Raw genomic sequence first — 12,219 nt, forward strand, 5'->3', positions numbered from 1 at the left:
AAATAATCAAATATTCGTTAAACATGATTAATTACCTTAAGTGAGGATTTGAATTTATGATCCAAAATGGGGTACAAATACCTACTCAAACTTATCCTTAAAGTTGGTGTAATTTTGAAATGGTTGCTTTTCTTGCAAGAATTTAGTTTGGCCAATTTCCATGGCCATTATTGTAGCTAATTGCTCGTGTCGTTTGTCTTTTAAAGGTCAAAACTGATTCACAGGGAAAAAAAATGGTAGAGTTCCATTTGAAAATTCTTCGGTGTCGATGGTTAAACCATAAATGGATTATCTATCAACATTAATAAAAATTAAAATTAAAAAAAAAACACATACACACAAGAAAATAATAAGAGACATCATCCGAATCAAGGTAAGTATCAAGTTTTTGTTATTTAAATATCTAAATAATTTAAAGAATTATATAAATTGTTGTATTTTGAAAATATTTTTAACATACAACTTATAACACTTTTAATTTTCTTTTGAGAAAAAAGAATTGATACAACTATACTTTTCTTGATTTCAATGGTTGAGAAAAATGTTTATGAATCACATACGCTATATTTCCTCCTATAAACGCTATCCTCTACACCAAAAAATTCCTCATTTCAAAACCAAAATCACTTCAATTCACCCAATTTTAGTCGTTGGGATCCATTTCCTCATCCTGATCGATGAGATTATCCAAATAGCTTTTCCCACTATTGTAATTAGACTCTGCCTGCTCTTCAATCTCTTCATCCCATTTACTATCCTCGGTCGAGTCCAACGATTCAACTTGTCGACCATCCATCATCCACTCAGGGCACTTCTCTTCATCTCCGTAAACAGTTTTGCCCTTCTCCTTCACAGGACGAATAGGAGCTTCATCAGAAGATATTCTACAGAAGCACTCTGGAAGCGGATGCGACAGAAACGACGTAGGCTTCGAGAAGATGGCCTGTTTCACTATGCCCTCCTCACCCAAGCTCTTGTTGAGATGCTCTTGCACTAACAGTGTCCAGTTGTGCATTGGATGATACAAATTTTCACGACTGCTGTTCAAAAGACTTGCCAGAAACTTCCTGTTCAGCAAAATGATATCATCAGAAAAGATTATTGAATCGCATCATGCCAGCTCCAACCAACAATACGCATAACTTTAACAACAATGGTATAGTCCTAAATTTATCACAAGATATGATGAGTGGGGAAAACTAAAGCATTGTATAGATTAACCAATATCGAAACATTAAATTGTTCGATACACAAATATCAATGCACAATGCACTGTCAGATAAGTGCATTGTGTAATGCATCTTATTCTCATTTGTTTGTGTAAACTCCTTGAACATACAGTAGCAAGTGATCAATATCACTCATGCGCCCATAAGTACTAGGGATCCAGAGAGTATCTCTACAGCCATTCAACACTAGACATAGAAATGTTGGCTTTTGCAACTTCTAGACAGGATTGGAACCCTAGACATCCATAATTTATGTTGCCACAATGTCTCCCAAAAAATATGACTTTCAATTCCCACGAGCTCGATCATTTTTATTTTTTACTTTTAATTTTTTTACCCCACAGAACAACCATTCATTCCAAAGAATCAAAGAGCAGCACGAGCAAGATGTCAGTTTGATCAAGTAACTTGCTCTAATAAGGATTTCACTTAAATCAATTGTTAAGTTAGTTATTAAGTTAATTTATGCAAGGATTAGAAAATAAGAAGGAATTATTAGCCAAGTGTTCAAATCCTACTATAGGCATAAGGTAATAACTAATAAGTGGTGGATCATCCTTAATCTACCTGTCTGGTCGATATGTTCTTGATGAGGATCTTTCATAGAGTCGTTGTCCCATGACCAAGCTTGAAAAATCTGGCCAACTGCTACCGTCATTGTGAAAACCCGGAAAGAATGCATCGGCTTCAAGACAAACTATGTAATCAAGAGCATCCAAAAGTAACCGATGGGCCTGCAACCTCAGATCCATTGGTGAAGGGAGAGGTTCTTTATCGGTCTCAGTAATCCAACCATACCATCCTTCCTTCTCATGACGATAGATAGGTCTATCTGGAGGTGGAGGAAGAGGTCTCGGCCGAGGACCAGCCTTGTTCCAGTCATCTTTAAGTTGTTGCTCACTTTTGGCTGGAGGCGGTCGGTAAAGATCAAGAGGAAGAGTGGTCTCAGGTCCAAATAAGGAATCTAACTCCTCTTTGCTGCAAAAAGAAGTGCGATCCACCACATTGTTAAACAAAGCACGCAGAGGGATCAGCATACGCTGACCACCAAAAGTTTCAGATCCTGCTACATAAATAATTGTCTTAAGAGGATATCCCATTGCCCGAAGGAGAACACCAACCTGCAGAAGTTATAAACAGAAATAAATTATCACAATGTGCCTCATTTACTCGTTCTTAGCCATTTGAAGAATCCAGTTTAATTATTATTATGGACAAAATTAGCTACACAAGCAAACGACTCCTAGCATACATCAATTTCCCACACTCTAAATCACTCTTCCTTTAGCACATGCATGGATCATTCAAAGATTTCGTAGATTTGAGAAAAAAAGGGGAATAAAAACATTTTTTACCCCTAAACTAGGCACATTGTATTAATTCTCACCCTAAACTTTCGTATTTTTATTCTCTCTCACTTTTGGAGTTTGTATCTTTGAACACTTTAATTAAATCAATGAAACTTTTTGTTTCTTGTTAAAAAAGAATATATATATCTCGGATAATATTGTATCATCATAAACATTAGAAGCATCAAATACAATGTATGGCCTTGAGCAATTTAAATTGCGTCAAAATCAAATTATGTCTACACATAGAAATGCTAGAGCTAAATACTTGTCTGAATATGTAACTAAAGCATATTACTTTTTTTTTTTGGCATTGAGAAAATGAAAGAATACGATTATACAAAAGGAGCCAAACTAAAAAAATGGGGCTCCAATCTAACAAAGATGAAATCTAAGGGTAATTACAAAAATCTTTGGACACCCACCCCTAAGGAGAAACATGAAACCGAAAAGAAGGCCAAACCTCTTTACAAGATCTCTCAACCCCTCTAAAAGTCCTTTCATTTCTCTCGTTCTATACCCTAAAAAAAAGCACAAAAATCCACACAGCACAAAAAACGCCCCTTATCTTAAAACAGAGGTGAAGGAGAACCTCCTCCAACATCGAACTACACTCTCTAGAGTGAATAAAGCAAACTCCAAAGGCCTAAAACAAACAATCCCAAACAAAGGATGTAAATTGGCAAGACCATAAGCGATGGTCGAGATCCTCTACAGCTCCCCTACAAAGAATACAATACCATGGACCTATCAATTATCAAAAAAGAAGAACGTTCCGTAATGTGATCCAGAGTATTAATCCTATTGTGCAAGACCTGCCATAGAAAAGTTTGACCTTCTTTGAAATCTTAACCTTCCGTAGCAAAGAGAAAATGGAGCAGGGAGAGGGGAGAAGATCCGCCATACACATGAAGGATTTACACGAAAACCCTTCAGAAGGATTAGGGGAACCAAAGACGAGAATCCTTCCTATCTAGGCTAATAACAAAGTCCCCCAACATGAACAATAAGGCTAGAAGATCCGACGTCTCTCTATCGGACAAAGGACGACGGAAACCAAAAACCAAAAAAGCATGTCACTGTTGTAGCAAGCAAACAAGCATGATGAAAGTGGAACAAATAAAGCAAACCATAAAATAGCACACTTTCTTTATGGTAACATATCTTTTAACATACAAACATTAATCTGACACAACATCGAGATCCTAATTTGATACCGTGAGAAACTTAAGCACGTGACTTCGCAAGCATCCAATTCTTAGGTGAACTGATATCAGTTCTAAACTCCAGGTATTATATTCAATACCACTTCAATCCAAAAAATTGTTTATGGAAACTGTTCACAAGTTAAAATACAAAAAAAAAATAAACTAGAGAAAAATCCATAACCAATTTGAAGTCTAAACTTCAAATAACAAGTTAAAGTGGCTAAATCTAGAAATTAAGATTAGCTTTTTCACTTGGATTCTTTCGTATGGGAAGGTTAACACAGCAGATATTCTCCAAAATAAGCTTCCTGGTTATATTCTTCTGCCTTCAATCTGCCCCCCATGTCAATCCAAAGGAGAAAGCTAGGTTCACATCTTCCTGTGTCCTTTTGCTCGACAGTGCTGGGAACTAACCTTTGAGGAGTTTAATTTGACTTGGGTTTTTGGCAACATAACTGCTGACAATGTCCAACAACTACTTCTCGGGCCAGCCTGAAGTCCTAATGTCAACCTTCTTTGGCTCAATGCTATAAAGACAATACTTTATGAGTTGTGGTACGAAAGGAATCTCACAAGTTTTGAAGAAAAGAGACAATCTCCGGCAATGCGCTTCAACCAAGCTAAGTTTAAAGCTTCTCATTGGTGTTCCTTATCGTCTTTGTTTAGAATTTACTACCCTAGCTTGATTTTTTCTAATTGGAAAGCTTTTACTGTATTTTATTAAGCTTTTGTTTTCTTTCTTCTTTTTCACTCTTTTGAGAGGTTGGATCGTTGAACATTATTGTTCCTTGTCATTATTCCAATGAGAAGTTCGTATCTTGTTCAAAAAAAAGAAATTATGACATTCTAGAGTTGAATTGGAAGGAAAATATCTGAGCCGTGAGTATCAGGCCATTTCTGCACACCTCTGCTTATCCCATGGACAAACTATCTAGAGTTGAATAGGAAGGAAAATATCTATTTTCCATAACCGCGAGTATCAGGCCATTTCTGCACACCTCTACTTATCCCATGGACAAACTATCTGACCTAGTATTTTTCTTTTTCTTTTTATTTATTTATGAAATATTATACTTTCATTGAAAAGAATGAAAGAATGCAAAAGGACATACCAAAAAAACACCCCAACAAACAGAGCCATAACTAGAGATCAAATCTAAGGGGTAATTACAAAATTCTTTGGACACCGAAGCCCAAAGAAACACGAAACCAAATAAGGGCCAACCCTCTCCCCCTGATCTCTCAACACTCTAAAAAACACTCATGATATATTAATATATTCCATGGAACCCTTCTTCATTGAGAGATTGAGGAATTAGCTTCTCATTTAATCTTGCTCCAAATGGTGAGTGTCTCCCCTGGTCATGGGAGATCATCAGAATGGTCCCTTTAATTGTCTAGAGTCTTTCCTCGTAAATCCTTGTTTCTTCGTTTGGTTTCCTCTTCAACCCACTGTTTGTGTTGCTCCGGCTTCTCATCCCTATGGAAACTTAAAATCTGAAAGAAACTTTGGTTCTTTGCTTGGTTGGGCTATGTGAGGACTTATTTTTAACAAAAAAACAAATGAAAAAAAAAATGTTCAAGGAAACGAACCCCCAAAATGAGTGAAAAGAAAAAATATTATGTGAAAAGGATACTTCTGATTTTATGCAGAAAGCCTCACTATCATGTTCTAGACCTAGTTGGTTTGTACTTTGTAGGAGTGATGTGAGGATCTTTTGTGGTTACGCCCCTAATCCATCAAAGTTTAGAGTCGTTTATGGCATAATTTTAGTAGCCTCTGTGCAAAGATCAAGCATTCGAGAGACGTTGTTAGGGGAGGTTATTGCGGATCCTCATTCCCGAGGAGGGATCAGGTGGTAGGTCAATTCCTGGGTTAATTTGTGGTTTATCTAACTAGAAAGAAATAGGAGAGTGTTCCTCGGAAAAGGAAATTCTTGGAAAGGTGAATGGAATGTGATTTTTTTCAATACCTCTGTGGGCCACCAATTCTAATTTATTTTGTAACTATTCTTTGTTTTTGTTAACAAAAATTAGGGGTTGTTTTTGTAATTGGTTTTTGGGGTGTCCCCCTTGTTTTGGTCAGACCCGATTCCATGTCCCTTGTTCTTTCATTTTCTTAACAAAAGTTGGCTTTTTATTACTCTCTCTGGTTGGTTAGCATCATACTTTGAGCAATGATTTCAAAGACACCTAAATTAACTACTTAACCCTTTGACTATTGGCCTGAATCATGTTGGTTATTCAAATATCAGATAATAATCTTCATTTGGAAACCTAGGACTTCTCCAGCTTATCCATTCCTTATTTGGTAATCCAAAAATCAGTCAGCAATAAATCATAAAAATTTAAATTCAAGAGGATCTGCTCTAAACAGTAAAACTTGCACACAATCTAGACAACAGTAATTAGTCAAGCTCGAACCTCTTCAGGCATTAAAGGGCAGGCACCATTATCTCTCCGTTTGCGGGAATCTACACTCAGGTCCTCCCTGATAATCCCTCTTTTGATCATCTCCGCCCTTCGATACTGTATGAGTTCAGTGTGGACATCCTAAACAAATACATTAAACTCAAGTAACTTGGAAATGATAAATAATCCGAAACTCATTGATAAACAAAATCCATTTCATTTGTAAACTATTATACAGAACAAAAGCCTCAAACAACTACCTGAAAGAGTTCAGCACAACCGTGGTATGCCAGGGAATCTCTGACTAATCCAGGATGAAAAGCGAGGAAAGTTTGACCCCATGCTCGTAACCTGTAAAATGTATAAGATAAGGCTAAGATTCATCAGGGTGCATGTACAGTTCAGGGACACCAGTATACACGTGTAATCTGACAGTATTACATCGTAGTCCACACATCAACGGGAAGATATATGCAGAGAGTTTAGCTTTGTTTCTTTTTTTTTTCTCTCTCATCATGATAAACCAAATTTAGAGTGCAAAAAAATCATTAAATCAAATTCCAGCCCACTAGTCAGAAGATACCTCTGCACTATTTTCTTCCCAAGCATCTGAACTTCTGGCCGAAAGTTGAGTGCGTGGAAGGCAACCCTGCATCTAAGCCTTTGGAGTTCGGACAAGCCAGAAGGAAGGATGGACTGGGGATACAAAATATAAAAAATGAAATTCTCTAATCCATACCTATATTATGTATACATTCAAAGAAAATGTAAAGCAACAACGAGAGTCAATGCAGCGAAGTTGCAAAAATAAGGAAAGCCTAAAATTACCATATACGTCAACAATTACTAATAACACTACGGTATCGAATTAAACAGCCGAGAAGAAAAGTCTAAAATTACCATCTACATCTACAACATTGTAAACTAATCATGCTCTCTATTTAGGAGGTTTTAACTCTTTATGCCTCCTAGTATTCAGGTAAAAACTTGTTACTTTATAAAATAATAATGGAAGGAGACTTTTCATTAATCAGATAAAAGATTACATAATATATTTTCTCCATTTGAGGAGCTTGCAAGAAAGCAGCTTAAGGAGAATAATTATAAAAGTATTAAACAACAAGCACCAAGAAGAGCCTCCTCCATTATCTAGCCTTCTCATTTTAGAATTCCTTTCCAGCGGATTGCCCATGAAATTGCTTTGACTACATTTAACCATAGAACCCGTCTTTCCTTTCCTATTAAGGCTATATCATATTGTCTTTAGTTAAGTAATCCAAGCCCCAAGAGAGATTAAGGATATGTTTGGGTTTTTTTTTTTTTATGACAATACTGCTTTTAACCATTCTTACTAACTCAAAGATATTTTATGCTTGTATACAAGTCATTTTCATAAGATTGTCCTATCCAGTTTATGTGCACTCGACCAATCTCACAAAACAATTGCTTGACCTTACAATTTTATGATTTTAACATCCTAAGTGGCTATCATAGGATTTAAAAGCATTTCCCCAATGTTTGTGTACAAGTTAGACCAAGATCATTTGTTCTTCCATTGTTCGTTTGTTCAAAATCTTTGCCAGATGATATTGTCCTTGGGGTTCTTTTACCTCTTTGAAAAGAGAACACAACCTGGGCATGAGAATCAAGCTTCAGCGTTTCTTTTGCAGCCTTTCTGCTGTATTTCGGACCCCTATCCTTCCAACAAACTTGAGTTTTACATAAATTATAGAGAAGCTTGTGTTTCAATTGGGATTTATGTGGGAATTTCATATACGGCTTTCAATCAGATAAATGAAAAGTAGACACATTTTAGTATACCATTTCGCTATCTTAACATCAAAACAAAAACTCGACTGTTTAGAAGTAAAACTACCTGCAAGCATCCACCATCATTAAGAACCAAGCCTATGACCTTGGCATTCTTCAAGCTTGGAAGAACTTTTTGAAGATAATAGCTAGGAGAGGCAGAATTTTTGGGTCTGAATGTAGGGAACTCATTTCTTTTCCTTAAAGCCTTCAAATTATCCGGCAAACTTTTCACAATGAGTACATCATTTTTGAGATAAGATATGAACTGTTCTTCGTTGTAAAGATAAGAAAAGCTCTTGAATCTGTCACTGAACAATTAGATTAAGTGTAAGCAGTAAAATGCAGATGACATGCTCGCATAGGGAGCCTAAAAGGGAAAGATAATCAATGGGCTAGCATATTAATCAATAAATACCTAATTCCTTTTGCATGAGTACTTTCTTGAATCTCAGGGAGGACAAGAGTGGCATTCAGTAGCCTGGATATAGCGACCAAATCACAGATCTAGGAAAGAAAAAGGTACGGATTAATACGATGAAATTTAAAGTTAAAAAAGGTCATGCTTTTATGTATCTTACCGAAGATCTTATATTTGCAAAACCACCAAATATTTTTGCATAAATGAAACCATTATTCTGTTCAATAGCCGCTGCAAAGAAAAATAAAATGATTAGTCATGCTCTAAATGTACTCCAGCTCGCAGTGATTGAACCATAAAAAAATAGAGGAAAAAAAAAAGGAGAAAAGGCTAAAACTAAAAGAAATATAAAAATAAGAAATTTAAGTTCAAAATAGAAAAGTTAAAGACCACGTGAGTGGGAATGCCTCTTTGGTATGCAAATTGCAAGTAATCTTAAATAAGTAAATGATGTGCCTAAAATGGTGAAATTACTTGGGTTTTTCCTTTTTACTTTTCCTATAATACAATTACTTGTTGCCATAAATAAAAAAAATACCTTCTTACAGGAGTAATACTAAGTGATTAAAATATGTTTTTGTTAATTTTTTCCAAAAAGAAAACCCCTTAATTATGAGGAAGTAGAAGATCAGGCTCATTTGCTTCCCTTGCTTGATGATTATAAGAGGGGCAGGGGCACAGATGTTTGGAACATCTCAGTGTCCTTCTCAACCTCTCTTCATGCTCAACCATATCAGTGATGTATTGCAAGCTTTCGTCAAAATAATTTTTTAATTTGCTTGGAAGTAGAAGATCCCAAGGAAGAGTCCAATTCTTTTTTCCTTTTTCTTTTTAGACTATTACATGTGATAATATTACTACTTCAGTTAGGATACAAAGAAAGTATCCAGAACTTAGAAAAGAGAATGTCAGATTCTCTTTAGGTGGTAAGGAAAATAACGTGCATCATCTTGTGAGATAAGAGCTAGTGTCTTTTTAGGGGGTTGGGAGCTTAAGAAGAAATAATACGACTTTCGGCCCCTTCTGTTGGCTGTTTTTTTGTATGCTCTTTGTATTCTTTCATTTTTCTTTCAATGAAAGCTCAACTTTTTCATCAAAATAGTAATAATAATAATAATAATAATATGACTTCATTGGCAAAATGATTGTGGACATTTCAGCTGGAACCTTTGAAGTTGAGGAAAATTGTAATCAAAAGTATCTATGAATAGGAAGAGGGGGGCTGATTTTCAGAATTACTGAAATATCAAAGAAGTAGAAGCCTGTGGACCCGTATTCCAAACATTAGACTACCTTTTTGAAAACCATATCAAATTTTAAGTGGACTCAAGTGAAAATATGAAGCTCTGGAAAGGATGTATGAGCAGATGATGAACCATTAATGGCAAAACACCTGAAACTTTTTGTTGTGATAAAATCAGAGAAAAGTACGAGAGAAAAATGTGTCATAGCAAGGCAATGCCCTGGAAGATAATAACTCAGAATCTTACTGATTTTGAGCACAGTTTGGGAAATTGTCGAGCTTGCTGAAGACTGAAAATTAAAAAAGAGGATGATATGGTAAAATGGAGATGGAAGAATTCATGGGTTTTCTCCACTAATTCACTTTTCCTAGCACTGGCAAATGAATAAAGAATTATCTTCAGTGATATATTATGGCAAGACACTTATTCCAACTAACTAAATGATTACCCAAATCAATACCCTCACAAGCACAAAGAAAATCTCTCGTTAGTTGGTTCTCAAGCTGCTAATGGTTGATGCAGTCCCTCCTCAATGTAGAATTTCTACATGCAAAGTATATCAAACGTTTGCCTTTTTGAAAATTGAAATTAGGAGGACAATTTACAATCCGAACTCTGGTTTTTCTCCAGAAATCATTGGAAACTAGCTTGGAATGAGATATACTGAACCTCAATGAAACTTATGAAAATAGTAAGGCAATCCAGCAGATCTGGTAGGGAAGCTAAAATTCTCTACCCATTTCACATTAAGACCTTCTTGATCAAACATTAACGATATGACTAGTTGGATCCAATAACAAAAAAATACATAAAGACATCAAAATCCCATTACCATGATAACTGCTTCTGGAGCTGGTATAGGGTTGCAACGCAGCTAATGGCTTTACAGCTCCCCACAACTTCTTGCTCCTATAACCCTGTGGAATTTTAGGCAAATTAAAGTTAATCACGAAAATATACTCGTGCATTGATGTATTTACTAAAAAATAATCACAATTAAGAAGTCAACATCTACCTGCCCACCAATAATTGAAGTATTCAGCAAACTAGCCATCTGGGTGTAATATACCAAACTTACGCTCGAGGATTTTGCGATAAAGAGGTGAAGCAGCAAAGATGCCAAAGACAAGACAAGAACGAAAAGAGCAATCCATTTTATCTTTGATCTGAACAACATCTTGGCTCATCGAGGACCAACCGTTGTCGCAGTTCCACTACATCCTAATTCCACAGGCAACGCAATAACAATTGCAATTCATATCCGAATCCAAGATCCAACCGCCGCGCGCATCAAGAAGTACAAATTACAAATAAATGACAAATACGAGCGTCCAAGGTACAATCCCTAGCAAATGCAAAGGGAAATGCAAAAGAATTTTCAACTGGGTTACCGTGAAAACATATAGGAAACCACACTAATGCGAAAATCGGCACAGAACAACAGCATTACACCCGACAGAGAATATCGAATTCCACGATCTGGAAACGCAAGCATGGATTTGACAAAAGTATCAAACTGACATTGAAATCAGTAACAAGGGTTGGAGCATAAACAATCAAATCGGCAGAATCGGAAACCAAGCATGAGACTGAAAGAAGAAGCGCGTATAAAGCAGAGAGAGAATGGAAAGGGGAGAAATTACAGAATAATCCTGGAGAATTGAGAAGCTATGGCGGAAATGGGAAGAATTCGATTACCTGAAATCCAAGGAAGAAGAAAGCGAGAAATGGGAGTTTTCAAATCAGTATCCTCTGCGCAGACTGGTGAAGAAATCTCCGTTCTATAAACCAGAGATGCTCACTGTTCACTACTTACACTAGACTCCACTGGTTTCCGGTTTTTTTTCTTTAATTTTTTTTTGTAATGTTAAATTATAGATTTTGTACCTTATTTGGAAATGGAAGTTTCAACCATGTTCTCCTTAAACTTTGTCATGACGTCCCCTTTAAATTACCAGAATGTATCGTGTATGTGTTTTAAATTTTGAGATCCCGTAGGATATTGATTTTGTATTTTATATTCAATTCTACAGTATAGTGGCGGATCCAGAATTTCAGGTTAGGGGCAAACTACAAATAAACATTGTTGATGGCGAATTTTGGCTGAGGGCCACGTGGTACCTGGACGAGCAGTCCGGCCTTGGATCCACAAGACCCGAAACCAAAGAACTCGACACTGGTACGATGTCCTGCCTAATACACTCTGACGATCAAGTTAGTAATCGGAATAGAAATAGGAATGTGACACTAGAGGTATTAGTGACAGGTTTTTCACTTATTTGGTGAGGATGATCTTCCTTCCTTTTATAGCCTCGATAGGCCGACCAGGAAGGATGACAGTTGGAAGTGGCAGGGACATCGCGCACTGTACGGTTGGACATAGGGGGTGCGTTCCCGACAGCAGTAGGGTGGCTCCGCCACCTGTGCCTTCTGGACATGTCGTCCAGGGCTGCGGGATGCACCTACTGTACCAATAGCATGCGCCACTAATTGTGGCTGGGTATGGGGCATAACTGTTTACTCTTTTTCGTCCCCCTTGAATGGATG

The 12,219-nt window shown here is 36.7% G+C and overlaps 1 protein-coding gene across 1 annotated transcript; it reads right to left on the reverse strand.

The window, feature by feature from the left end:
* Window positions 1-499: 499 nt before the first annotated feature.
* Window positions 500-11,528, reverse strand: EDA30 (O-fucosyltransferase family protein). The gene is made up of 11 exons (XM_022303283.2): window positions 11,371-11,528; window positions 10,688-11,017; window positions 10,505-10,589; window positions 8,589-8,659; window positions 8,426-8,514; window positions 8,075-8,318; window positions 6,782-6,894; window positions 6,459-6,549; window positions 6,211-6,339; window positions 1,797-2,350; window positions 500-1,067 (listed from the first exon to the last, which is right to left on the reverse strand). The coding sequence occupies exons 2-11, from the start codon at window positions 10,847-10,849 to the stop codon at window positions 644-646; spliced, it is 1,962 nt and encodes a 653-aa protein (XP_022158975.1). The 5' UTR covers window positions 10,850-11,017; window positions 11,371-11,528; the 3' UTR covers window positions 500-643.
* Window positions 11,529-12,219: the final 691 nt, after the last annotated feature.

This window comes from Momordica charantia (assembly GCF_013281855.1).
Source record: "Momordica charantia cultivar OHB3-1 chromosome 5 unlocalized genomic scaffold, Mcharantia_2.0 BLBB01000005.1, whole genome shotgun sequence".
Taxonomy (NCBI): Eukaryota; Viridiplantae; Streptophyta; class Magnoliopsida; order Cucurbitales; family Cucurbitaceae; genus Momordica; species Momordica charantia.

Excerpts from the sequence above, each read along its gene's own strand:
- EDA30 (XM_022303283.2), bottom strand. The coding sequence starts at position 10,849 with ATGTTGTTCAGATCAAAGATAAAATGGATTGCTCTTTTCGTTCTTGTC. Across the intron at positions 6,340-6,458 it reads GTTGTGCTGAACTCTTTCAG|GATGTCCACACTGAACTCAT; the intron begins GTAGTTGTTTGA and ends GTATTTGTTTAG. Across the intron at positions 1,068-1,796 it reads AGAACATATCGACCAGACAG|GAAGTTTCTGGCAAGTCTTT; the intron begins GTAGATTAAGGA and ends TTTGCTGAACAG.